The sequence below is a fragment of the Miscanthus floridulus genome, chromosome 1 (assembly GCF_019320115.1).
Source record: "Miscanthus floridulus cultivar M001 chromosome 1, ASM1932011v1, whole genome shotgun sequence".
NCBI lineage: Eukaryota > Viridiplantae > Streptophyta > Magnoliopsida > Poales > Poaceae > Miscanthus > Miscanthus floridulus.
In genome coordinates, this window is record NC_089580.1 from 27,117,286 (window position 1) to 27,145,284 (window position 27,999).

General features: G+C 50.3%; 3 protein-coding genes across 4 annotated transcripts; 2 read left to right on the forward strand and 1 right to left on the reverse strand.

Annotated features, from left to right (window-relative positions):
- Positions 1 to 1,612: 1,612 nt before the first annotated feature.
- On the forward strand, positions 1,613 to 7,535 carry LOC136467978 (cyclic nucleotide-gated ion channel 2-like). Of its 2 annotated transcripts, none has more exons than XM_066466922.1 (7): positions 1,613 to 1,962; positions 2,120 to 2,795; positions 4,727 to 4,867; positions 5,597 to 5,922; positions 6,198 to 6,309; positions 6,394 to 6,630; positions 6,790 to 7,535. In XM_066466922.1, exons 1-7 carry the CDS (start codon positions 1,922 to 1,924, stop codon positions 7,381 to 7,383), a joined length of 2,127 nt encoding a protein of 708 aa, XP_066323019.1. In that variant the 5' UTR covers positions 1,613 to 1,921; the 3' UTR covers positions 7,384 to 7,535. The 2 variants fall into 2 exon arrangements, with proteins under 2 accessions (XP_066323019.1, XP_066322954.1); XM_066466857.1 differs by having other exon boundaries at positions 1,614 to 1,962; positions 4,727 to 4,942.
- Positions 7,536 to 8,231: 696 nt separating this feature from the next.
- LOC136476606 (uncharacterized) lies at positions 8,232 to 11,640 on the forward strand. The gene is made up of 5 exons (XM_066474510.1): positions 8,232 to 8,601; positions 8,687 to 8,825; positions 10,017 to 10,141; positions 10,740 to 10,886; positions 11,304 to 11,640. The coding sequence occupies exons 1-5, from the start codon at positions 8,413 to 8,415 to the stop codon at positions 11,436 to 11,438; spliced, it is 735 nt and encodes a 244-aa protein (XP_066330607.1). The 5' UTR covers positions 8,232 to 8,412; the 3' UTR covers positions 11,439 to 11,640.
- A 2,541-nt stretch (positions 11,641 to 14,181) lies between these two features.
- On the reverse strand, positions 14,182 to 15,155 carry LOC136476610 (early nodulin-like protein 16). The gene is made up of 2 exons (XM_066474524.1): positions 14,774 to 15,155; positions 14,182 to 14,635 (listed from the first exon to the last, which is right to left on the reverse strand). The coding sequence occupies exons 1-2, from the start codon at positions 14,946 to 14,948 to the stop codon at positions 14,313 to 14,315; spliced, it is 498 nt and encodes a 165-aa protein (XP_066330621.1). The 5' UTR covers positions 14,949 to 15,155; the 3' UTR covers positions 14,182 to 14,312.
- Positions 15,156 to 27,999: the final 12,844 nt, after the last annotated feature.

The following is a 27,999-nucleotide window of genomic DNA, read 5'->3' on the forward strand; positions in this document are numbered from 1 at the left end:
GCGTCGACGGCCGAGCGCGGACGCCGACGCCCCCTGCCCCTCTCTCTCCTTGAGCGACGCCACTGCGGGAGTGAGCGCGCCGGCCCCGAGCTCCGCTCCGGTGCAGATCCGGTGCCAAGACAAGCTCGTCGACGGGCAGCGGCCACTGCCATCTCTGGCCTCGCGCTGCCTCCTTCCTCGATCCCACCTCCACCAGATTTGCAACGCTCGTTGTCCTCCTCACCATCTCTCGCCTCCACGGCGGCGCTGGATCTCCGCCGTGGATCTAGCCACGCTGGGTCTTCTCCACTGTGGATCCGGCTCCCCACCCTTGCCTCGATGCTGGCGCGGCGCCTCCTCCCCGTCCCTGCCTCCCTCCCTCCCTCACTCTCCCTCGGCGGCGTGAGGCTAGGAGCGCGCGGGCGGGCAGATCTGGCGACTCCCTCCCTTCCTTGTTTTCTCTCCTCTCCATCTCGCCCACCTCCTCTTCATCTCCTCTCCATCGCTTGAGGGAGGGCGCCGCCTGCGCAGCTCCTACCCCTGAGATTCGGAGCTCCGCCGCTCCTAGCCCGGCGACCACCTCCTCTTCGCCTCCCCACGCGGTCGCTCAGTGGGCCTCGGGCTGGCACGGCCTATAAAAATGGCCGTGCTTCTCGGGCCGGTCCGGCACGGAAATCGGCCCATAGGGCCGTGCTTGGGCCGAAGGCCAGGCCTGTGGCCCTGTGAGGCACGGCCCGGGAGGCACGACGTGCCATGCCCGCCCGTTGGCTACCGGGCAGTGCTGGCACGAGCCTGTGCTGTGCCGTGCCGTGCCGGGCCATTGGCCATCTATATCTGGTGCCAGGTGCCACCGCAGAACGTTCATTTTCCGTAAATAGACGTGCCGCTTAGCTATGGATGGCTACTATCACTATACTAGCCCATCTCATGATTCGTGTTAGGTATACATACATGGTGTTAATGAGAAGTGAGACAGTCATTCGTTGGTGACGGAGCAACTTAGCTGCGCTACTTATACTGTCTCCAATAGGTGACCCGTATAGATATCCAAACAAAAAATAGGTAGTAGGAGACCTAAAATTAGCCTCCAATAGAATAACTATACGGGAGACCCATTTTGGGTTGTCTGAGAGGCACAACCCAAATATGAGTATCATCTCTTCTGAAAACCTATTTACAGAAAGGATTACCTTTTGGGTCCTGTTGTTGGAGAGGATGTCGAATGTGTATTGAACCATTTGACTGTAGCGCTACCCAAATGTTGAATAGGTCTTATATTTTTGAGTGTTGTTGTTGGAGATATGCTCGTTCGGCTGGTAGAATTTTAGCTGAAACTGACTGAAAAATACTGTTCTGGTTGAATTATTGTGAGAGAAAAATACTGTTCCGACTAAAAAAAACCGGACAAGCCGAATACGGTCTAATCGAACGTGGCCATAGTCATGAACCGGGGAAAATGGCACGCATATATCGGCGTCGGGTACAAAATCGGATCATCATCATCATGGAACCCCTAGCGCGATCAATGATTATTCGGTGATGCGCTCGGCTCACCAGTCACCTGTGCTATGAACCGGGTGTCCCCACTACGAACAATTGCTCCCGTCAATCCGGTAGGTGTAGGCGTAGGCGCCCCGAGGCGAGGACGGGAGGTCCGAGGGCTCCGCGCCTCCGCCGCTCGGCATGGCACAAGGACGGTGCACGTACGCGCCACGTCGGCACGTCCTTGGGCCCCGTCACACTTGTACCCTCCACCACTCTCCTCTTTACTTGCCCCATCCATCCCACGCCGAGCGCCAGCAGCAGGCTAGCTCCCGCTCCGCCGCTCACTAGTCACTAGCTACTGGACCGCGCCTCCCTGGCTCCCTCCCTCCATCGCGCCGGCGCGCGCGGCTAGCTACCGGAGCCGCCCTTTCATGGTCCCCGCCGTGGTCGGGACGAGATGCATCCGCTCGCATTCCTCCGCCGCTCCCTCCCCTCGAGGTTCATGCTCGCCTCCACAACTTCATCGCTTGATTGAAGGAATCGAGTTCCTCGAGTTTCCGCCAATGGTTTCGTCTCTCGATTGGAGTGCCTGTGTGTGTCTGTTCGCGATCCTGAATTGTGTATGTCTGTCTGTCTGTTTGTTTCATGGGCGAAGGCTTGTCGCGCGAGCGTGTGATGGTGGAGTCTGGGGGAGCCCGGGCGTGGCGCGGGACGAGGAGGCGGGAGGCAGCGGCGGAGGACTGAGCGGCCGGTCGGCGGGGGGTCCGTCCGGGGAGTGCTACGCGTGCACGCAGCCCGGGGTGCCGGCGTTCCACTCCACGACCTGCGACCAGGTGCACTCGCCGGACTGGGACGCCGACGCGGGGTCCTCGCTCGTGCCCGTCCAGGCGCAGCAGTCCCAGCCAGCGGCGCCGTCAGCCTCGGTGGCGGCGCAGCACGCGGGCGCCGCGGCGCGGTGGCTGTTCGGGCCCGTGCTGGACCCGCGGAGCAAGCGCGTGCAGCGCTGGAACCGCTGGATCCTGCTCGGCCGCGTCGCCGCGCTGGCGGTGGACCCGCTCTTCTTCTACGCGCTCTCCATCGGCCGCGCCGGACAGCCCTGCTTCTACATGGACGCCGGCCTCGCCGCCGCGGTCACCGCGCTCCGGACCTGCGCCGACGTCGCCCACCTCGCGCACGTGCTCCTGCAGTTCCGCCTCGCCTACGTCTCCCGCGAGTCCCTCGTCGTCGGGTGCGGCAAGCTCGTCTGGGACGCCCGCGCCATCGCCGCGCACTACGCCCGCTCCGTCAAGGGCCTCTGCTTCGACCTCTTCGTCATCCTCCCCATCCCGCAGGTCAGCTGCCGAGTGCCGACACTGGCATCCACCGCCTGCCTCCCGAACTCAGTCTACCATCTTCTTCTCACTGAAAAAAAAAAACACGCAAATAAACGTTCCAAGCATACACCCAGACGCTGTAGCACTGTAGGTGAGGGTGAGATGGATCAAACGCCCCAGAATTATGGACATGCCTATTGTCCCGTTCTGAGACAGCGCACAACGCCCTTCAGTCCTTGTCGGAACCGCAGCGGCGGCGTGTAGGGCACACGAGTACGTTGCAGGTACAACAGTGTCCCGCAGTGAGCTGATGTGGAAAAAATATGCATGTTTCGGCCGCTGGACACTGGACAGTGATGCTGGGTAATGTGCAGTGCTGGCATTGGCGCGCATGTGTGTGGTGGCAGGGAGGCTGCAGTTTCTTGAAAGATCATGACCCGCAGTGATTGCTGGGATGGAGAATTCAGGTCGGAGTGTTTTGGGCTGGTTTAAGACATGGCTGAAAGTACTGTTGGCTGATTTGGTGTGAGAGAAAAAGATTGTTCGTTGGCTGATAAGCCAGATACGAGCAAGCGAACATGCTTTTAGCGGTCATAGACGATAAGAGTCTGACGGGTTTACGGAACTAGTAGTACGGATGGATAATGGCGTAACGCAATGATTGGCGGCGGTAGTATTTGAATATGACCTTGGATGCAATCATTCATGCAAGTGAAAAAAGAAACAGCATCAAGGTAGGACTAGATTTGAAAATGACCATAGTTACAATGAGGTAATAACCAGCATTGATGGAAGAAAACTGGATAGAAAACGATAGTTCAGTCATGCATATCAGCGAATTGCTCATGGTAGGGCGGCCCTTTTGGCATGGTAAGTGTGATTTGACCCACGGACCAACCAGATATGAAATCGGATGTTCTCATTTCATATCTGCCACTGCTCGAGACTTAAGACTAGACTCTAACGTGGCTTTTGTTCTAGGGACACAGGACACTTGTCTGATTTCTGTTCATGCCATTGGATTCTTTTTCCTAACTATTTACTCCTAGTAGTCTTTGTCGTTCAGAACTTCAGATGGTCAAGTAATTTCTTCAAGTGACAGCTAGTTTTTGTCGCGTAATATAAGAATGCATATTCGTTTTTGTTTCGTGTGATTGCACCTGTCAATTTTACGTGGGGCCTGGCTGCAAGGTGTGTGTGGACAGTGCTTATTTGGACCGGTTGGTCAATGATAGAAATTATTACTTATATCCTTTCCAAATCAATGGATGGGTTATTGATATTGTTTATCCTTGCAAAACGATTCAAGTTATTATTCTAAAGGGTCTATCTAACTGATTGATCAACGGTCGACATGTCTAGTTGTTTAGAGCTCAGACATTCCCACATGTTCCTTTTGTTATACAAGGGTTTCTAGCCACCCCAGTTCCTTTCTCTACATTATTTTTCGATGCTTTGACTGCACAGTGGCGGACCTAGGATTCAAAACCTGTAGTGCGAAGCTTATTGATTTTAAGTCAATTAACACAAGCATTACACAATCAACATATATACTTGAAATTTTGTGAAGGGGACTAACCGTATTTTGGCAAAAGCTGTGGGTCCAGCTTATTCATGTCTATTTATTTATCTTCAAAGAGAAAGAAGGGAGCCATCTCAATGTTATCAAAAAAGAATTTTGATTAGTATCGATAAAAAAAATGGCAGGCACCAATTGAACAACAACTTTCTGAGAAAAAAGCAGGAATTGTATTGAGGGCTTTAATTATCACACATGCCAATCATCTGCATGAAGGACCTCGAAGATGAAATATAATAGTTTTCTTTACGTTTTTGTATGTTCTTGAGATTTCCTTTTATGTCAAGGTCCGCAAAGGAACATATAGATTTGATTTACTTTACTTTATAGCTTTTGTTTTCTCAACAAGGCGTTCCATCAAATTCTGCAGGTCATCTTCTGGCTGGTTATACCAAAGTTAATTAGGGAAGAGCAAGTTAAGCTTATCATGACAATACTGCTGCTCATGTTCATATTTCAATTTCTCCCCAAGGTCTACCATTGTATACACATCATGAGGAAAATGCAGAAGGTGACAGGTTACATCTTTGGATCAATATGGTGGGGATTTGGTTTAAATCTATTTGCCTATTTCATTGCTTCTCATGTGAGTATTCCCTTCCTCATTACTTATAGATTAAATCGTGTGGACATGGAATCCCAGAGTCGCTCTCATAGGAACATAGAGTACATTGAGAGTGGTAATCATTGATTTCTGGTTGTTGGTGACTCAGTATTGTCAATGTTCTGAATTTTTGAGAGAGAGGGGGGGGGGTACAACTGCTACATATATTTCAGTAGTACATCATAGTATTTAGGTGCACTAGATTCCACTTCTGTTTTTCCTACATTTGATTTTTCCAAAGTTTGTACCAATTTGTTGATTTCTCTAGCAAATATGAAGATAATTATAAAGATGATTTGTTCCTCTTTCTCAATGATCATAATGTTGCTGAACATGGAAACTGGCCAAACAACTAAATATCAGAAGTGACTAAGAGACTGGATTTTTTTTTTACGGTCAACGGGGGGGACGGATCCCCACCTGATTATATTATATATATGATGGCCCAAAACGGCCCGCATGATAGATTACATTTTTGCTTAACACCACACAGCCAGTGGTGTCTTGGCTTTTACTAAAATAATCTGGGTTTTTGTCTAAATAAGAATTCTTGTCTGCAATTTTTTGGTTCGCCCTTCAACATGTGCATACTGAATAATCTGGGTAAATTATTCATCAGTGTTCTGCCATTTCCAGATTGCAGGTGGGTGCTGGTATGTTCTTGCAATCCAGCGCATTGCTTCCTGCCTCCAGGAAGAATGCAAGAGAAACAACAGTTGTGATCTAATATCGCTAGCTTGTTCCAAGGAGATATGTTTTCACCCTCCTTGGTCATCAAATGTTAATGGATTCGCATGTGACACGAACATGACCTCCTTTAGTCAACGAAACGTGTCTACTTGTTTAAGTGGAAAAGGGTCCTTTGCTTATGGAATCTATTTGGGGGCTCTTCCTGTTATATCGAGTAATTCACTTGCTGTCAAAATACTCTATCCTATATTTTGGGGCCTCATGACACTCAGGTAATCACTTTTAGAGATTTAGTTTAATTTGTCTCCAACACAGTGTCTGCTCTCTAGGAAACTATTGTCTTAGTAATCTACTATATGACTATATTTTTCTTTCTTATACTGTTTATCTGAATAAACAAGACATCAAACTGATACCCCAGTTCCACTAAAAAAATTATAGTCTTGTTCCATGCATGTATTTATTTACATATTTTTTTTTATTGATGTTGCCGTATTGTGTTCAACAACTGAATATTGGTAAACTTGTACAATTCCTTGCTTGGCAGTACTTTTGGTAACGATCTGGCCCCTACAAGCAATGGTATTGAGGTGATATTCAGCATAATCAATGTCCTCAGTGGCCTGATGCTCTTCACATTGCTGATCGGAAACATACAGGTAAAACAGTGTCATTTTTTTGTACTTCTGTGTGATTGTATTGTATCACACCGCTTCACTAACTACAACTAACTGAATCTGCAGGTGTTTCTGCACGCTGTCCTGGCAAGGAAGAGGAAGATGCAGCTGCGGTTCCGGGACATGGAATGGTGGATGAGACGGAGGCAGCTGCCGTCCCGGCTGAGGCAAAGGGTCCGCAAATACGAGCGCGAACGCTGGGCCGCCGTCACGGGAGACGAGGAGATGGAGATGATCAAGGACCTGCCTGAAGGACTCAGGCGGGACATCAAGCGCTACCTCTGCCTCGAGCTGGTTAAGCAGGTACAGTCTCTGCCTCTGAGAAGAGCCTTTCTTTAGTCAGTAAAGTAACTGAAGTTGTTGTGATTTTTCCTGCTTTTTTTTTTTAAAAAAAATGTGCAGTTTTTTTACATGAATCATCAATGTGCGATGAAATTGTTAAAAAAAATTGTCCCTTGCCAGGTTCCGCTGTTCCATGGCATGGACGACCTGATCCTGGACAACATCTGCGACCGGCTGCGGCCTCTGGTGTTCTCCAGCGGGGAGAAGGTGATCCGGGAGGGCGACCCCGTGCAGCGCATGGTGTTCATCCTGCAGGGCAAGCTCCGGAGCACGCAGCCGCTGACCAAGGGCGTGGTGGCGACGTGCATGCTGGGCGCGGGCAACTTCCTGGGCGACGAGCTGCTGTCGTGGTGCCTCCGCCGCCCCTTCGTGGACCGGCTCCCCGCGTCGTCGGCCACGTTCGAGTGCGTGGAGGCGGCGCAGGCGTTCTGCCTCGACGCGCCGGACCTGCGGTTCATCACCGAGCACTTCCGGTACAAGTTCGCCAACGAGAAGCTCAAGCGCACGGCGCGCTACTACTCGTCCAACTGGCGGACGTGGGCCGCCGTCAACATCCAGCTCGCGTGGCGCAGGTACAGGGCCCGGACGTCGACGACGGACCTGGCGGCGATGGCCGCGCCGCCGTTGGTTGGCGGGCCCGACGACGGGGACCGGCGGCTCAGACACTACGCGGCCATGTTCATGTCGCTCCGGCCGCATGACCACCTAGAGTGAGCAGGAGGGGGACCATCCTAGCTGTGCCGGCCGCGTCATGGTGACTGTACAGTGTACACTTGTAATATGTTGCTGTCATCTTCTGCGTAAGTGAATTAGTGGTTCGGAATTGTCGTTTAAAGGAGATCAATAATGGAGAAATAATTTCTTAGACCGACTTGCCCGGTTCGTTTGAACTTATCAACCTAGCTGATAGTGTTTTTCTTTTACAATAAATCAGCGAACGGTACTTTTCAGCGAAGCGATCGACTCTTTTCCCCCAAAAATCAAAATTATTTTTTTCTGAGGAAAATCAACAGTTTCACTTTTCTTTTAACAGCAACAAGAGTTCCCTAAATCTCTTCCTAATCCTTAGTTTGTAGTAAGATGAGAAAAAATTCTTCTTCAACGACTCCTAATCTATCCTTCTAATTTTTTTAGAACTTGGGAAAAGTCACATGTTCCGCGTAAAGTTATGCGCTTCCGAGCCACGCGTATTTGTTAGGCAATCTAAAAGTGGAAGGGTGTGGAAAGAATAAAGAGTAGGAAATGGTTCCTGATGCAAATATACAAGAGAGAAATAATATATAAAAGTGGTTAGGATAATTTAAAAACAGTATATAATTCCTGATGTAAAATTATCTTCTATATTTTAGGAGTGGATTATTAGAAACTCTTGGAGATGTCATTTTATATTCCTTCCAATATTTTTTTTAGAAGTCGTAAAATTTCATATTTTTAAGGAAGAAATAGGGTACCCGAGATGCTCTAAGAAACACCAAAACTTTGTGTAGCGCAATGATTGGCGGCGTGGCGACTGGCGTGGGTTCAATCTGGTAGGCGGCCAGCGTCAGAATCCGGACTCCACATAACGGCCCATTTACAGCAAGGAACCGCGAAGCCCAAGGTCGTCTTCTTTCTTGGAAGAGGGGGTGCTTAGCGCATTCAACTCAAGCCACAACTCGAAGAGCCTTTGCTCTTGTCTCGCCTTCGCTGGTTTGCTTTGCCTCCGGCCCCTCCCTCTCGCGAACCCACACGAAGTACCTCCTGATGGCCGCGGCGATGGACGTCGACAGAGCCGGCGGCGGGGAGAGGCGGCCGTCGGAGAAGGAGCTCTTCCGCGCGGCGGAGTCCGGCGACGCCGCCGCGTTCGCCTCCCTCTCCCCCGCCGACCTCTCCCTGCGCAACGAGGACGGCCGCTCCCTCCTCCACGTCGCCGCCGCAGCCGGCCATCCCCAGGCACGCAAATGGCCTTCTACTCTCTACTCGGGTGAAAACGGGGTTTAGGGTTTTTGACGGCTCTGCGGTGTTTCCCTGGGTTTAGGTGGTGCTCGCGCTTGCGCAGTGCGGTGGTGACGCCGCGGCGAGCGTGCTGAACGCGAAGGATGAGGAGGGGTGGGCGCCGATCCATTCCGCGGCGAGCTCCGGCAACTCTCAAATCATCGACATCCTGCTTGAGCGAGGTACGAGACTAGCCCGATACGTGTGGGCGGCGAACTGTACTATTTCTGCTACGGATTTCTAAGATTAGTTGGCGCAAAATTGGTAGTACATGACGGGATTGATGTATTGTTGTTTTCCGATAACATTGTTACTACGACCAGTTTCTGAAAATTGCAGTAATTAGTGTTAATGTTGCTTATTTTGTTCTTTGGCTAATTTGACTGATTTATTGATGTAGTTTTGATTTGTAATTTGATGCGGTAACATAATGGTTAATGGGCACATGATTGCTGTAGGCAGTAACATTTCAAATCGATATTTGCTAAGGGTACCTTGTTGCTCTTGGCTAAAATCATCATGGATATTGCTCCTGGTTGCCAATGTCCTCGTATTGGTTCTTATATGCAGAACTTCCATGTTTTGTGTTGTCCTAGTTTGTGCGTACTGGACAAGGAAAACTGACATCCATGGCTATAGTAGAGCAGGGTATCTCTTGTTTTTTTCTTTTCAGAATGATATGGTTGATTTACTCATACAGCGGTAGACAGATAGTTAGGTATTTATTGATACGGGAGCATGGTGCTTAACATATTAATGGGCACATAGCTGCCATAGGCCTGTGACATTCAAATAGATGTTGGCAGTTTGGTGTTGGTCAGTCATCTGACTACCTGAGGCATGTGGTGCTTGTTTTACTTCTTGAGTATCCATGTATAGCGCCATATCAGTATATAGTGCTATTTTTCCCACATCCTTGTGTAGGCTCCTATTCTGAGCATGCTGATTCGTATATCCTACAGAAGTAAAATGAGATGCTGGCAGAAATTGCCCGAACAGGACTACTTTCTAGAGGATTGCTGGGGTTTTTTTCCTTGAATAAGTTTTCTGATGAATTCCTATTTTTCGCTTGTCTACTTGGAATGGAATGTGCCAGTACCAGTCCATTCCAGCGTACTGGAGGTCAACAATTCCATTTCATCACAAACTTATCTTTTTGAAAATGAATTGTGAAGTATTTTTAGCTTCTAATACACACTAGTAGTATCTGCTAGTTAGAAATTATAAGCATTATGCTACTGTATTCTCTTTGTTGCTATTCAAGTGAGTTGTGTTCCACCTTCCCTATTGGATTTATTTTTGGAAAAAATCAGTAGTTTTGTCTAATATTTTGTTTTCCCCCAACTAGTGCAATCATAAATTTGCAATACCAGGTGCTGATGTTAACCTGGTTACTGATGGTGGCCGAACTGCTCTTCATTATGCTACGAGTAAAGGGAGGCTTAACATAGCTGAAAAACTAATAGCCCATGGTGCTAATGTCAACAAGAAAGACAAGGTTTGTATACTTTCAACAATTTAAAATAATGTGCAAATGGCCTTCTTTGGTGGTGAAACTCACATCCAAAAAAGAGTAAACATATATTGAGTTTCATGTAATGACTGAACATAGGTTCAATGCCCCAGCTCCTGGGCAGTCGATATCTATGAGTTTTTGGTTCTCTTATAAGTAGATCTTTTTGGTGACATTGAAACTTTGCTAGTTTTGAGTTTGAGATGGAAAATATGGGTCTGTAAATGTTGAAGCTTTTTCTGTCCTGAGGTAATGCAACAGGCAAGGCCAAGATCCCTTGAATTCTTAAAATCATCAGTATAAAATATAATATTTCACAACATCTAATATTTCTTGTGAGCATTTGGTTTGCCATGGTTCATTTGTTGGCCTATCCTTGGCCTCTATACCAGTTTGGACAAGAAATAATAACAGGGCAAATTTATGTGGGTGACTCAGAGATGTGCTAGATCTCTCCCCTGCGTGCCCTAAAATATGTTGCTTGTTATGCTATCGCATATGTCTCTACATTGTGCATCATCGTACACTTGCAGTCGGGAGCCAAACTGATTTGCTAAACATGTGAATCTCAACTGCTTTTCAGTTTGGCTGCACACCCTTGCATAGAGCTGCCAGCACAGGAAATGCGGAGCTGTGTGAATTCCTCATTGAGGAAGGCGCTGAAGTTGATGCTGTTGACAAGACAGGACAAACACCTCTTATGCATGCTGTTATATGTGAGAACAAAGGGGTATGTTTTTCTGGATTCATTGCATCAAATCAAATTTGTTGATATGCATGCAGAGATGGTAATTTTCATGTCTTGCTCGCGTTCATCTATGAAGTAACTAGTAGCATTACCTTTTCCGTGCTTCTGCTTATTTATTTAATGATTTTCTGTGTTCCAAAATGCATCTTGAATGCCCATCTATGTTGCTGTTGACACTTATGATGATTATAGCCTTTTGAACATGTTTTTAACTGGATAGACCAATTAGTTTATTGGTGGGTCACTGCCTTCTGAGTTCTGAATATCAAGGAGTGTTTTTTTTTACTTGGAAGTTTGATTGAGTGTAGACTTGACTGATTTCTAGGTTGCTCTATAAAGATTTTGCCTAAATGCCTATATAGATTTTTACTAAATTTTGTTCCTACAATTGTATTCCAGGTTGCTCTTCTGCTAATTAGACATGGTGCTGATGTTGATGTTGAGGACAAGGAAGGCTACACTGTCCTTGGCCGAGCATCGAACAGCTTTAGACCTGCACTTATCGATGCAGCCAAGGCAATGCTTGAAGGTTGATTTGGTTGCTCAAAGATAATGGAAAGTGTGATACGAGAAACTGTTCTGAGTCAAAGTGTTAAGCTTGTTTTGGTGTAAACAAAGGGGCTTTCTACAGAATCAGATTGACCCTGTTAGAATTTTGTCTTTTTATTGCCCTTTTTGGATTTATTTAACTTGAGACTAACATATCATCAGCTAAGGTTTGGCTCTCCCTCTCCCTTTTTTGTGTGTGTGTATGTTCACATGTTGGCCTTTAGTTTCTCCCGGTGTGCTCGACGACAGTCCTTGAGTGGCAACTGGCAACAAAATTCCTTGCCTTGTTAGCTTTAAGCTAACCTTCAGATGTACTGGCTTGTTAAACAGCATCGTCATTGTCCACAAATTTCTTGAAGTTTTCTGGAGTGCTCGCTGCACACTACTTAATTTGGTGTGCCCATTGTTCATGGTTGGCTCGGTACTCGGCTTAGGTTCAAGCTGAAAAGGGTAAGCGCTGACTGCAACTGAATCACCGGACGAGCACTATCCGTGCCGTGGTGACCGCAGACACAGCATTGCAAACAACAAAGCGTGCAGCGTGCTTTTGTTGATGCCACATAATTAGGCTTCATTGACGCGTGCCCGAACAGAACACCTACTTATGGGTCCACGGCCTCACTCCTCTAGCGTGTGTGTGTCCATGACTCCATGATCACGGCGCAGCATCTGCGATTCCTTTCGGTGACGGCGGGTTTACGTGGCAATCACAGAGCGGTGGTTCGAGCGGTTGAATGAAAATTTTGGACGCACACGGAATTTGGAAATTTCTTGTGTGGATACGCATGGATAAATCTGCTCTGTCGACCAGTCGGCCGGATATGGATCGGGTGGATAGCTACCGGCGGTTTCTTTCTTCCCTTTTTGTGCTTGCTTCAAGCAGCACATTCTCTCCTTTTTGCTTGGTGGTGCGAAGATAATCAATGTGCAGTCGGCCAGCCGCGGCCGCGGCACGGCAGTGCCTCTGTAGATCCCCATCACCTGCTCGCAATCAAGACCACGTGATGTGTGCAGGTGCTTTGCCCGCTGCCGCTTCGCTGGCTGGCGCCTGGCGTCGCGGCTCGCGGCACTTGGGTTGGGCACATTCCTTCCACGGGACTCGGGCGTTCTCTAGACATGCCGGACCAGACCTTCTTGTGATACTCTAGCTATCGTATAGTGCAACAGTACCAGGAAAAGGGTTAAACAGCTGCTCAGACGAACGCTGGTCGTGGCTGCTAGTGGTGCGCGGATTCGCGATTGCTAGAAAAACGAAAGAGACAGAACTTGGCCAAGCCATGCTATGCTATGCTACTTTAGACTGAAACTGTGAATCTCTTGTGCGCATTGTGCAGCACCTTAGACTATCTTGAACAACCGTAACCCAAAATATAAGATTTATTCGTTCTTTAGATAATACTACAGGCAAATGATTCAATATATATTTTTGGTCTTCTCCAACAATAAAATCGAAAATGTATAAATGGATCTCAGAAGAGAGGATACTCATATTTAGATTATGTCTCTTCTAAAATTAAAAATAAATCTTTTATATAGATAATCTGTTGGAGGCTATAGGTATTACATTGCGTCTATTGTTTGAGACAGCCTTAGCAGACCAGCAGTAGACCTGCTACCTAAAATCGCGCAAAGAAAGCAGCATCGATTCGGGCAACACCTAAGCTTGTGCTGAACGCCTGGATACGGGCGCAACACCAAAGCGTTGTCGGCACGGCGGAAGCCTGGGATCAGCGATCCATGCGCGAAACCTGGCTGCTCCTGCGGTCCTGCGGACGAGAGCAACCGGGCAAGGACCGCGCGCGCCTTACGGATACGGTCCAGGTCCAGCTTGGCTAACGCATACTGTGGGCATAGGAACCGCAATGTGTGTGCCGCTGGATGATCTTTTTCGCCTCAACGGGTCAACGGCAATACACGCAGATGCATCGACTGACGACTGGCCCCGGTCCTTGCCAGCAGACATGTGCATGGCTTTGCTCACCAGTCACCACTAACCAGTTGCCACCTGAACGTTCTTTAACCATCGAGACACAGACACTCACGCAATCAGGCTACCGAGTGCTCTGCTCATTGAGAGATTCTGACTAATGCAGCAGTCAGGGCTAAAAAAGCGGAAACGAAAGAAGAAAGATCCCATTACCAAGATCGTCTCCTTTTTAGATAAATAAAAGAAAATCATTTCATTTCAGTTTTGTGCTCAGTCATCCACTGTTACAGTCTCAGCCACCAGCTGACGGCTGACAAAAGCGTGGGAGGCATATAACCAAGATCATCTCTAGAAAAAATAACATCCTTTATAACCGTTTTCAATTATTATCGTACTCAATTTTTTAATATTCAAGGTTTTCCAATGCGTATTGATGTCTTCTCTACATATTCCTAATTAACAGTTTAAAGTAAAAATAGAGTGACTTTTCAACCGACCGAGAGTGTTCAGCTGGCATTATAAACCCGCTTATAAGCTATGTACTGTATTTTTCTCGAGCAACGAATCAGCTGTATAAATCTAACACAGGCAACTTTATCAACAGAGCCCAAAATCGACAATCCAGTGTGAACGGATCCGAAAAGGAAACCAAAAAGTAACAGAGTTCTTTTATCTCCAAATCACCAAGATGAAAAGGCTTAAAGTTACTTAATTCAGCTAGTCTGCTACAGTTCTTCACACTTGAAAATCAATCTCAGCTCAATCAATCGCTTTCAGCAGATCCACACCACTAATTAATCAACCCAACACAACACTCCGGCACCAGCTACTGCTCATCTTCAGAGCCCAGCGAGAGGGGAGGAACGAACAAAAAGGAGTCCCGATTCGAACCAAACGAAGGGACCGCGGGTAGATTCTTCCCAGCTAGAGTGCTAGACCATCCTGAGGAGCGCGGCGAGCACGGCGACGGCGGCGTAGATGACGACCGCGTGGGACCTGGCGATGGCGGCGGAGCGGTCGCTGGCGGACGGCGGCGGGGACGGCGGCGGCAGCTTCTCGGCCTTGATGGCGAGGCGCATCCCGCCGAAGCAGTAGCCGTAGCTGCAGATGAAGTAGTAGGTCTTGGTCTCGTTCAGCTGGAACGCGAAGGTGCGGCCCTTGCTGTAGTTGTAGACGGCGTTGGTGGCGTCGCACTTGTTGTACCCGACCTCGTCCACCTGCACCACGTCCGCCTGCCCCGCCGTGTAGTAGAACACTGCGTGCCGGCGGGCGGCGGGAGAGCCGAGGCGCCGCGGGGTCAGAAGTTCAGATCTGAGAAGAGGAGGAGGCGCGGAGAAAGAGAAGAAGAGGTGGCCGAGGAAGGAAGGCCAATGCGTGGGCGTGGGGGGCTTACCCAGCCAGTCGTCCTTGTAGAAGGGGCTGTGCTGCTTCAGCCAGTCGGTGTAGTTGACGTTGGGCTTCCAGTTGATGCTGATCTTGTTCGCCGCCGTCCTCGCCGGCAGCGCCGCGCACGCCGCCAGCACCAGCAGCGCCGCCGCCGCCGCCGTCGCCACGCTCGTCTGCCCCATCACCCCTTCCCCTCTGCTGCTGCCTCCTCCTCCTCTAAGAAGAATGGATCAGCAATGGCCGGACCGCCGGAGCAGTCGACAGAACCAAGCGAAGCGACCAGAGCAGCGCGGTGGTGGCGTTCGCGTGGGTTCCTTCTTGCCTCTTTGTTTGAACTCGCTGCCAGTGAGCTGAGCGGGGGAGTGTGCGTGAACGCGTGATGCGACTTGCGAGTGAGCTGGGGCCAATAGCGGTGGGGCGCCGGGTGCGGCCCAATTAAAGGCGCGGGGCACATGGGGGCGTCCAGGCGGTGTACGTGTACCGCGCCAGGTTTCATCGCGGCCGTCCGCTCGTGGATCGTATCGTAAGCTCCGGCCCGGCGTGGGACATGGGGTGGCCTGCTAGCCCGGGGCGGCGGGGCCCTATCCCGATGGATGAGTGGGTCCCGCCGGGGTACGTGCGCGGCGTGCCGGTACACTGGTGCAGTGGTGCAGGGAGGCGTTTGTCAGCGAGGGATCTGGCGTGGTGCGGCACGTGCCAGTGCCACGGCGGCGTGTCCCCGTCCGTCGTTTCGCATGATCCATGCAACGGACTAATGCTTCTGTTGGGTCGTCCGTCCGGACGGACGGATCCGCCCGCGTCGCCCGCTCGCAGAAGGAACCCCGCCTTTGCCGCCTCCGTCCGCATCACCTGCTGCTCGCTCTGCGGCATCCGTGAGCGCGTCTTGCCTCGCCCGCCCGCTCGCTGCCCGTCCGCCCACCCGCCTGTCTCGCCACGTCCACGGCCCGACTCGGCCCGGACGGCGGCGGCACGCACGCGTGAGGCACTCATTTGTCTTTTTTTGAGTTTCTTAATTAAAATAAATAATTTTTAATTAAATAAGCTGAGTAAACGTTCAGTCAAAATCTCATACGATATTAAATCATACAACGCTTAATGTTACGTACCATAGAGTTTTATTTGATTTATTAAATATCATACGGGCCAAGCTCATAATATATCCAACAATCTTCACCAAACTCTAGGGTTTGTAACAAAGTAGTCTCAGAACCATATTTCTTCTATATACAAGTGTTTCGATGGAGACTATTAAGTTGAATATCCATCTAGAGCAATAATTTCACTCAGTCACAACTGAACAATAGACTAAGCCTTAAATTAACAGTTTTATGTGATGTGAATGTCATTAAAGTCCTTGGCTAATACTAGGCTACAAAAGACATCCCCTCTATTTGAAACATATAAGTCATACTCCAGTGCCTTTCATGAGTATTTAGAGATCACTCAAGTCTCATAGACTGTGACCAGCAGTTTGACTCATATAGGTGTGTTTCACAAAAAGATGTTCTGTAGGACAACATCTTTACTTTAGCAAGCCACTTGAAACACATTAAGGTAAAAACCAACCAGCCTTACTGAAAGGAAAGATATGCATCAGAAATGAGTCTTACTAAGGATCTTTCCTCATAATTTACTACTAGCTTGTTTCATCATCCTACCTCATGGGATCTCCGATCGCAATGAACAGGTTACAACTATAGTAAATTTTACGTCGGTCTCAAACTCATCTCTCTCGATGCACTTTCTATCACATTGCGTGACAGACCCTTAGTGAATTCATCTGCCAGATTGTTAGACGTGTGAACATAGTCCAACGATATTACTTCGAAGTTTCTCAATTTTCTAACAGATTTTAGTCGTCTCTTAACATGTCTCGTAGACTTCATGTTATCCTTTAAACTGTTAACCTTCGTAATCATAGTCTGGTTATCGTAGTCCATAGAAATAGCCGGTATAGGGAGGCTTAACAATCGGTAAAACTATAAGGAGATTACGAAGCCATTCGGGCTCAGAGCCAACGGTGTCTAATGCTGTGAGTTCTACTTTCATTATAAACTTCGTTAAGACAGTCTGTTTGCAAGACTTCTAGGAAACAACACCATCTCCAAGCGAAAACACATATTCACTTGTGGCATAAAGCTCATCAATATCAGAGATCCAGTTGGCATCACAGTAGCCTTCCAGCACCTTCGGATGTCCGGTATAACGAATACCATAGCTTATAGTGCCTTTTAGATAGCGCATCACTCTCTCAAGAACACGTCAGTGATCATCTCCTAGGTTTGACATAAACTGACTCAGCTTGCACACAACAAATAAGATGTCAGGTCTTGTTGCACTAGCAAGATACATGAGCGAACCAATGATCTAGGAATATCTCAACTGATCACTTGCTATTCTCTGATTTTTCTCAATAGCACACTCGGGTCATAAGGTGTAGGAGCAGGTTCACAGTCACTAAACCCAAAGCGACTCAACACATTTTCCATATAGTGGAATTGTAACAGAGTTACCCCACCATCGCCTTCTCTCAGAAGCTTGGTATTAAGAATAACACCTGCCTCTCTCAAATCTTTCATTTCAAAATTATTAGATAAAAATTTCTTCACCTCCTCAATCAATTTGAGGCTGGATCCAAAGATTAGTATGTCATCAACATATAAGCACAAAATAACTCCTTTACCCCCACTATACCGATAGTACACACATTTGTCTGTTTCATTCACAACAAAGCCAACAGATGTTAAAGTTCTATCGAACTTCTCATGCCACTGCTTAGGAGCTTGTTTTGGGCAATATAATGACTTTAATAATTTATCCACCTTGCCTTCTTGACCATTTGCTAGAAAACCCATCCGGCTGATCCATATAGATCTTCTCCTCTAACTTTTCGTTTAGAAAAGTTGTCTTAACGTCCATTAGATGAACGATAAGACCATAAGAGGCTGCTAGAGAAAGCAAAACTTAAATTGTAGTCAATCGAGCAACCGATGAATTAGTATCAAAGAAATCGTCACCTTCCTTTTGAGTATAACCCTTGGCCACAAGTCTTGCCTTGTATCTCTCGATAGTACCATCAGGCCTAAGCTTTTTCCTGAACACCCGATCAACTATTTCTCAAGTACCATTAGACATAATAGCGTCAATCTCACTCCGTACTGCTTCCTTCCACAAGTCAGCATCAAGAGAGGAATATGCCTCTTCAATGGTCGTTGGTGTGTCATCCATAAGGTACAAAATATAGTCATCACCAAAAGACTTTGCAGCCCTCTATCTCTTGCTTTTTCTAGTGACTATAGTATCATCTTTCTCAGGATTTTGCATATAGGATTTCTCAATTTGTTCTATCGGAGTAAAAATTTTATGCTCATGAGGAATTATAAATTCATGACTAGTCGTGCTAGGTGTATTTTTATGGAAAATTCATTCTAAAAAAATATAGCGTCTCTAAATTCTTTGATTGTATCAACAACCATCTCAGGAATACTAGAATTTATAATTAAAAATCTATAACCCACGCTGTGAATAGCATAACCAAGAAAAACACAATCAATGATTTTTGTTCTAAGCTTTCGCTTTTTGTTTATTGGCACATTTATCTTTGTCAATCAACCCCAAGTTCGCAGGTAAGAAAGATTTAATCTCTTCTTCTCTCCATTCCTCGAATGGTGTAATTTCTTTGTTCTTTGTAGGCACCCTATTCAGAACATGACACGCTGTTAATATAGCCTCACCCCATCATTTCTTAGATAGTCCTGTAGTCTCTAACATGGCATTAACCAAATCAGTTAGAGTGCGGTTCTTTCTCTCTACAATCCCATTGGACTATGTTGAGTATGGTGGCGTCCTCTCATGAATAATTCCATGCACTGCGCAAAACTCAGAAAATTCATTTGAGAAATATTCTCCCCTGTGATCGGACCGTAAACGCTTGATTTTCTTCTCAAGTTGATTTTCTACCTCAGCTTTATAGACATTAAAATAATGCAACACTTCATCTTTAATTTTCAATAAATACACGTAGCAAAATTTAGTATAATCATCTATAAATGTCATGAAATATCGTTTACCGCCTTTAGTCAATTCGCCATTCATTTCGCATAAATTAGAATGAACGAGTTCTAATGGTGCCAAGTTCCTCGCCTCAACAGCCTTGTGAGGCTTACGCGTTTGCTTCGATTGCATACACACCTGACACTTAGAATTTTTTACTAAGTTAAATTTTGGGATTAAATTCAGATTTTCAAGCCACGTGAGACAGTCAAAATTAATGTGACAAAATCGTGAATGTCATTTATTCGACTCATCCAAAACATTAACATTGTTCATTACTTTATTACACACATCATCAAGCAAAGATAAACAGAACAAGCCTCCGTAATTATAATATTTTCCAACAAATATTCCATGTTTTGACACAACACACTTATTGGACTCAAGCATAATTTTAAAGCCACCGCGACACATTTGAGAACCGCTAACAAGATTCTTCTTGATGGATAGGATATGCTGCACATTCTTTAATAGCACCGTCTTTACCGAAGTAAACTTCAGAATGATAGTACCAGCACCAAGAACACGCGTATGCGAACCGTTTTCCCATCAGCAAGGCTCCAGTCCTGCTGGCCTGATAGAAAGTAAATAAAGAAATATTAGGACACATATGAATATTAGCACCGTTGTCCATCCACCACTCAAGTGAAAGACAAACTGAAAGAACAAAAGGTAAAGAATTACCATACCCAGATGTTCCTCCTCCAGTCTCGCTAATCATCACATTTGCTGATTTCTTTTCTTACTTATATTTGTGGTCTGGGCACGCACTTGCTGAAAGCTCTAGTTTGGTTTTGGTGAATTGATGAAACCCTAAGTGCTAACCTAGTTTATCAAGTGATCATAAGATAGGTAGCATATTCCAAGTGGTGAAACAAATGAAGATGATAACATGATGATGGCGATGCTATGGTGATGATCAAGTGCTTGGACTTGAAAAGAAGAAAGAGAAAAACAAAAGGCTCAAGGCAAAGGTATAAATAGTAGGAGCCATTTTGTTTTTGTGATCAAGACACTTAGTGTGATCACATTTAGGATCGATAGTCATACTATTAAGAGGGGTGCAACTCGTATCGAAATGCGGTTATCAAAGTGCCACTAGATGCTTTAACTCATTGCATATGCATTTAGGATCTAGTGGAGTGCTAACACCCTTGAAAATATTTGTGAAAATATGCTAACACACATGTGCATAAGGTGATACACTTGTTGGTTGGCACATTTGACCAAGGGTTAGAAACTTCACCGACAGAGTGTTCGCCTGTAGAGTGCGGATAGTCCGACGATGCCACCAGCGCTCTATACAGAAAAGACAAAGGTTACTGTAAGTAACTGGATGCTGGTCTTGGTAGGACTGACATGTCCGGTCAGTGGATGCGTGAAGATGCTGGCCTCGGTCCATGACCAGACACTGGGTCACTTGGTGACCGGACGCTGAAGGGGTGCATCCAGTCCTGCTGACATGGCAGCGCACAGAGGAGACGCCGAGTGATCGAACGTTGGGTGAGTCCGGTCGTGATTTCTCATGTCTAGATGCTTACTGGAAACGACTGGACGCTGAGGTCCAGCGTCCGGTCACTTTGCAGCAGCGCGTCCGGTATCACTTGACCGTTGGGATCGGGCGCTCAGTATTTGAAGAGAGGGGACACATGGCGTGTATCGCACGACCGGATGCTGGGGTTCTGCGTCCGGTCGATATGACCGAAGCGTTCGATCACCCCGTGTTGTGCCTAGTGAAGGAGTACAACGGCTCTATTTCATGGGGGCTTCTATTTAAGCCCCATGGCTAGCTAAAGCTCACCCTCTTGGCCATTTGCATTGACATAGCAACCTTATGGGCTTAGCCAAAGCCCTCCTACTCATCTCCATCATTGATTCATTATCTTTATGAGATTGGGAGAGAATTCAAGTGCATTGCTTGAGTGTTTGCATCTAGAGGCACTTGGTGTTCGTGTTTCGCTGTGGGATTCGCTTGTTACTCTTAGTGGTTGCCGCCACCTAGATAGCTTGGAGCAGCAAGGATCGTCGAGCGAAGGTTGGTGATTGTCTCCAGCTCCAATCGTGGTGATTGTGAGGGGTTCTTGACCTTTCCCTAGCGGAGAGCTAAAAGGTACTCTAGTGGATTGCTCGCGGCTTGTGTGATCCTCATCTTGTGTTGATTGTATGGCACCCTATTAAGGGTTTGACGTGTGATGCCAATTAGCGCGTGAACCTCCAAGTGAGTGAATCGCCACAACGAGCACTAGCTTGCCGGCAAGCAAGTGAACCTCGGTAAAAAAACATTGTGTCATCATTTGATTCCAAGGTGATTGGTCTTCATTGTTATTCATTCTTGTGATTGATTGACTCCTTCCTCGACACGATGGTATAATCTTCTTTCTCACTCTCTTTATATTACCGTAAACTAGTTGTCAAGCTCTTTAGTGTAACTAGTTGTGAGAGGTTGTTAGTTTGGTTAGTGTGGCTCTTTAGTTAGCTTTTGAGAGCATACTAACTTAGTGTAGTGTCATAGCTATTGTATGGATAAAAACTATATAAACTAGAATTATGATAGCTGGCTTGCATTTTTAGTAGGCTAACGCAACACTTGCTTCGCCTCATCATTGTCTAACCAGCTTGCTAAGTATTGTTGTAGAATTTTCTAATAGGATATTCACTCCGCCTCTAGCCATTAGGACCTTTCAAGTGGTATCAGAGCCGAGGTCACCGTGATTTGAGGCTTAACAACCTTCGGTATAAAAATGGCTTAAATCAACAGCACCAAGAAGCCACCCCAATTTGATGGCACAAATTATCCGTATTGGAAATCAAAGATGACCACACATATCAAGTCAATCAATAGAAAAGTGTGGAAGGTGGTAGAAACTAAAATTGAAATTGGTGATCTGGAGAATCCCACCACGGCCGAAGAAGTGCTTCTGCAAAACAATGGTGTCGGTGTTTTGGAACCGGGGGTCCCTCAACCAACGAGTGAATTTGTGCTGCGTGCCCCTAATCCCGGATGGTGATGCAAAGAGACACAAGGTTTATACTGGTTCAGGCAATCGAGGCCCTACGTCCAGTCTGAGAGATCGATCTTGTATTCCTTGCACCGGAGTGCTCGTAGTAGGGGGTTATAAGCTAGGTGAGAGAGGGAGCTAGCCCTAGGTCTCGGCGAGGGTGGTGCGGGCTGCTTGAGGCGTTGTTCTCAAGCAGCGTAGAAGTGTGTAGTTCTATCGGTGTGTTCGTCTTTCTATTTGTTGCCCTAGAAATGGCCCCGGTCCCTCCCTTTTATACTCTAAGGGAGAACCAGGGACGTCCATACATAGCGCTCTATAAATGGGGGTGGCGTGTCCGAGCCCTGTAGCCAGCCACTGTTGTGGTATGGTCGATGGAGTGGCCCCGTCCTTGTCGTGCAGAAGTGACGCGCCGGTCATACTTGATCTTGTGCGTCGTGGGGCTCCAGTACAGCTTGATGCAAGACATGGCGGGCGACGTGCTGGTCATCGGGCGATGGCGTCATAGGGAGCTGTGGCTCTGCAGATGCCGAGGCCGAGCCATCGTGGGGGGCTCGGCGGACATGGATCCTCAGGCTGCCGAGCCCCTGAAGCAAACTGCCGAGGCCTTAGAGGGAATTATTGGTCCTGGGTACTGATTCCGAGGCCACAGTATCCCAGACGTGGCTCCCCATGCTGCGTTGTTCTCGGAGCAGGAGTTGGCAGCACAGTGAGGCATGGGCGTCAACCATGTGCATAGTGGTTAGCACAGTGGCGGGTAACCCCTGCCTAGTCCTGCCTCCTGTCCCATCGGTCATTCCGCTGTACTGTGCCGAGTATGCGGCCGATGTCAGGGGCAGCAGTTGGCTGAGTTAATGCGACACAACATTTTGTCAGAGGGACGGGTGAAGGAAGAGGCAGCGGAGTGCTGCCGAGCCCGCCTCGCGCGAGACGGAGGGTCGGCGGCTCGGCCGAGGCCTGCGACGAGAGGGGGTCAGCCGAGGCCTTTGGTGGGGGATCGCCCGAGGTCAGCGGTGAGGGGGCCTCGGGCGAGTCGGAGAATCGGCCGAGGCCAGCGGTGTTTAGCTGGTTTCGACTTTTACGAAGTCTAAGTAGTCGTTTTTTGGTTCTTGCTTATGGTACCCCTTCTCACGGTATCCGATAGTAGCCCCCGAGCCTTAGGGGGAGTGGAGGCACTCCCCCTAAGGTTCTGACGAGAATTGGCTCTTGATAGTTCCTGTTGGGATGGTGTTTTGTACTCGAGGTTTCGGTGGGTGCGCGCGAGCGCACCCGCCGGGTGTAGCCCCCGAGGCCCTGGAGGAGTGATTTCACTTCTTCAGGGGCTTTTTTCTCTCTCAAGTGAGGGGTTTTCATTGTGTTTGCCGGGCCCGTGGGTGCGAGTTCGGATCGCAGGGCCTCGACGATGCTGCGGAAAGAGCCCCTTAGCCTTCGCCTGGAGCGAGAGGGCCGTCAGGGGTTCCCCCGGCTTTTTGTACGACCCTCGTGCTTCCTTTTCGCTCGGAAGGAGGGGTGGAAGATGCCATGCTACCCTCGATGGGCGCGAGCGACGGCATTTCCGGTGAGCTGTTATCGGGTAAGTCCGAGTGGAGGTCCGTACCCCGTTCGCTGGGGGTCGGCTAGCGGTCCAGAGACACGCTCCAAGAGTACCGACGGGTTTCTCTAGTGGGTGCCGAGGCCGTTCGCTGGGCCTCGGTGGCTCGGTGCCTCCCTACGGTGGGATCCCATTCGAAGACCTCCTTGCTGGTCTCAGACACGACATAGGGCGCGCTCGTACAGGCTCGCCCGTAGTCGTCCCTGACTCTTTTGCCCTGGGGCAGCTGTCGAAACCCCTGGGGGCCCAGCCTTCGAAGCCCTGGACCGCAACGGGCTCGGGTCGCTTGTCTTTATCTTGGGTGCAGGAAGAGCCCCCGAGCCTCTGCACGGAGCGAGAGGGCGGTCAGGGGTCCTCCTGATTTTTTTGTCCGTCCCCTGCACGTCCTTTTCGCTCGGACGGGGGGCTGTTTGCCGAGCCCACTCGTGTGCGAGCCTGAGCCGCTGGGTCTCAGCAAAGTTGCAGGAGGAGCCCCCGAGTCTCTCGCACGGAGCGAGAGAGCGGTCAGAGGTCCCCCTGGCTTTTGGTTCGCCCCTCGCGCGTGAGGGTCTGTCTACCGAGCCCCCCTCGGGTGCGAGCCTAGGTCGCGGGGTCTCGGCATCTTTTGCAGAAGGAGCTCCCTAGCCTCTGCACGGAGCAAGAGAGCCGTCAGGAGATCTTCTGGCTTTTTGAACGACCCTCGCGCTTCCTTTTCGCTCGGAAGGAGGGTTTGTTTTGCCGAGCCCCCTCGTGTGCGAGCCCAAGTCGCTGGGCCTTGGCAATGGTTTGCAGGAAGGGTCCCTTAGCCTCTGCGTGGAGCAAGAGGGCCGTTAGGGATTCTCCTGACTTTTTATTCGACCCTCGCGCTTCCTTTTCGCTCAGAAGGAGGAGTGGAATGTGCCACGCTACCCTCGGTGGGCGCGAGCGATGGCATTTCCGGTGAGCTGTTATCGGGTAAGTCCGAGTGGAGGCCCATACCCCGTTCGCTGGGGGTCGGCTAGCGGTCTGGAGACACGCTCCAAGAGTATCGGAGGGTTTCTCTAGTGGGTGCCGAGGCCGTTCGCTGGGCCTCGGTGGCTCGGTGCCTCCCTACGGTGGGATCCCATTCGGAGACCTCCCTACCGGTCTCGGACACGACACAGGGCGTCCCAAGTGTTTCGCTTGCTTGGGCCTCGGCCTCGTATAGGCTCGCCCATAGTCGCCCCTGACTCTGTTGCCCTAGGGCGGCTGTCAAAACCCCTAAGGGCCCAGCCTTCGAACCCCTGGACCGTAGCGGGCTCGGTGCCCAGTTCCTTTGCCTGAAAGGAATCGGGGGGGGGGTTATTTCTCTCCCTATGGCTAATAACGGTAGGCGCGTCTTTTGAGGCGGCTTTTTCGGGGAGGCAAAACGGCGCCTGCTGCTGCTGTGGATGGACGTGACATGGCGTCAGCCGACGGGACGTATCTGCACGCGCGATTAATGAGGAGGGAGTGGGTGTGTGGGCGGTAAGACCGGATCTGGATAACCGCGCCGGATTTTTTGGGGGAAACTTCCCTGATTTCATCGCCCGGTGGTTTCATCTCGTCCCTGCATAAATACGCAAAGAGCCTCGCCCTCCCCCTTCTTACCTTTTCCGCATTCACTTTCGCTGCCTCTGTGCCGTTGCTGAGAGCATAGAGCGCCGGGTAGGAGAAGGGCGAGAGCGAGAGACTGAAAGAAAGAGAGAGAGAGATTACCGCCGTAGCAGCGACCTCCACCGCGCAATGGCTGGTGGTCCCGTCATCCTCCCGGCGGATCCCTGGGAGCGGTCTGACGTAACCGAGGAGAAGCTGCAGTCGCTCGTGGAGGCCGGTCTTCTTCGCCGGATCACCGACCCTGACGAGCTGGAGTGGATTGCTCTGGGGAACGAGTCGGAGCCGAGGCCGCGCGACGGCTATGTGGTGAGCTTCGTCGTCTTCCACGAGCGAGGCCTCGGGTCGCCGGTGGATAAGTTCATGCGGGCGCTCCCGCACTACTATGGTGTGGAGCTTCACAATTTCAGCCCCAACTCCATCGCGCAGGTGGCCATCTTCATCGCCGTCTGCGAGGGGTACTTGGGGATCGCTCCCCACTGGGAGTTGTGGCTCCACTTGTTCCGAGCGATGTTCACCACCAAGCCGGGGGGAACGAGGGGGGCTCGGAAGGTGCAGAGGGCCGGCGGCTGCACCCTTCACGTGTGCCAAGACCGGCAGTCCCTCTACATCCCGGCCCAGCTGTCATCGTCCAACCGTCGTTGGTACGACGGCTGGTTCTACCTCCGCAATGACGACGGAGGACTTCCTCCTTATACCGGGCGGGTTGTAGAGAGTCAACTAGAGAAATGGGGATACGGCGTTATCAAGGTTGATCAGCCTAGGCTGGAGCCGCTCTTGCGGGCCTTGGGGAAGCTGCGTGACCGCGGCCTTTCGGCGGCCGTGGTCGTGGCGACTTTTCACCGCCAGAGGGTGTTGCCGCTGATGGCCCGGCGGTGGCGGCTGTTCGAGATGACCCCGAGCGACCTGATTGCCGGTATCAAGATGTCTGCCTTCGCCCTTACCGACGATGAGACCCTGCGTCGGGTGAGAGAGGCGGTAGACGGGAAGCCGAAGATCGACGATTTGATGCCGTTCCCGATGCGCCCGTCGTGGGGGCACATTTCACTGGTAAGTTCGATGTTGCCGACGCTTTCACGGCCTTCTTGTTTTCCACCTTTTTTGTCTGTTGTTTTACTTCGTCGTTCCCGCAGGGGATAAGAGACGTGCGAGACTCCCCGCCGCCCGTTCCCGAGGACGCCCGGCGGCGAGCCGTGAATAGGGCGCGCGCCGAGGAGGAGAAGAAGAAGAAAGATGCCAAGGAGGCGAACCGCACGAAGAAGCTCCTCGCACGCGAAAAGCTGGACGCCCATCGCCGGCGTCAGAAGCTCGACGGTCTCCCATTGGAGCCGTCTCCCTCGTCATCGGTGTCGGATTCTTCGGGCGACGGCGGCAGGCGCGAGGTGGGGACGGCCTTCCTGGAACACCTCCCCGACATTAGGGAGATGGTGCCCGGGGCGTCGGCAAGGAGCCTGACGCTCCTAGGAGGAGGAGGTGTCCTGGGGCCGGTGGCGGCCCGTCCCGGGGCCGAGGCCGACACGCCCGAGGCGCGGGCATCGGAGGAGCGTGCCGTCAGCCCGATGGGTTCGACGGTGGAGGTGGAGCGAGCGATGGTGGGGGCGACCCCATTGTCTCCGCGAAGGGTCGAGGAGGTGCCGAGGTCCGGCGGAGGCCAGCTGGCACTGGTGGACACCAAGGCCGCGCTGCTGCCACCACCGCTGCCGTTGCAGAGGAGGCTGGCGGTGTCAAAGTGGCTGCATCCCCGTTCGCGGTAAGCGTCTTTTCCGGTGGAGTCCATAGTACTTCTTGTTTGCCCCTTGGTCACATGCTGACCTTGGGAGTGTCTTTGCTTCCAGCCAGAAGCATCTGGTGGAAGATCCTGCCTTGGTGCCCCGTAAGGCGCTCAAGGTGAACGTTAGCTCCTCCGCCCATCAGGCAGCGGAGGCGCAGGCTGGCGTGCAGCGTGGCGCGGTGTCGGGCGGGGCCATTTCGGAGGAGGCGGCTGCCCAGGAAAAGGGTGCCGAGGTGGCCGCGGAGCGAGTGGAGGAGGAGGAGCCCACGCCTCGCGATGTCGTGGGACTTGGGGCGAAGGAGGCTGGGGCGTCCACCATTGCCGAGGCCATTGAGGGTGAGGCCGGAGCCCCCAAGACCTCCGAAGTCAGGGCGGTGGACGCCGGGGCCACCGAGGTAGAGATGGCGGAGGCCAGAGCCCCTGGATCCATCGAGGCCGAGGTGATGGAGGTGGAGACGGAGCAAGTTTTGGCGCCGCCCCTGGTTCAGACAATCTCGTCTGATGATTCCTCCCAAGGGAAGGAGGCGGCCAATACCGCGGAGCAGCCAGTCCCAGATCCCGCCGAGGGGAGTTCGGCCCTTGCCCGGCTATGGCCCGAGCCCTGTGGGTGGAACTTCCCGCGTGTTTTCTGGCGGAACCGGGCTGATCCCGAGGGGGAGCCTGTGTTCGCCCTTGAAGATATCGCAGAGGGGGGGCGGTGGGATACCCTCGAGTAGTACCACCAACTGGCAGTGCGGTCGCTGCAAACAGTGATGACTATTATGGGAGGGGACTTGCCCGGTGTCACCCAGGTAAGTACTTTCCTCTCCCGTGCCACGTTGTTTTCTCTCCGAGCCCCCTCGCAATGTTTGACGTGCGTTTTTTGTTTTGCCTCTTTAGGAGCTCGAGACCCGATCCCTTGGGAAATCGGTATTCCTACGAAGGGAGAGGGATATCTGGGACCAGCTCCGGCGGCAGAAGGGCCTACTCGCCGATGCTCAGGGGCTTTTGTCGGCGCGGAGTGCGGAAGTGGAGGACCTCCGCCTTCGTTGTGCTGACATTCAGGCCGAGTTGGCCACGGCTAAAGAGCAGTCTGCCCCTCTGGTAGCGAAGATCAAGGAACTGGAGGAGGAGCGAGACGCCTCTAGGTCTCGGGCCCAAGAAGCGATGGCCTCTGCCAAGGCCATAGCCGGGCAGCTGGGTGCGGAGCAGAGCGAGCATCAGCTGACGAAAGTCACCTTGGCCGAGGCTAC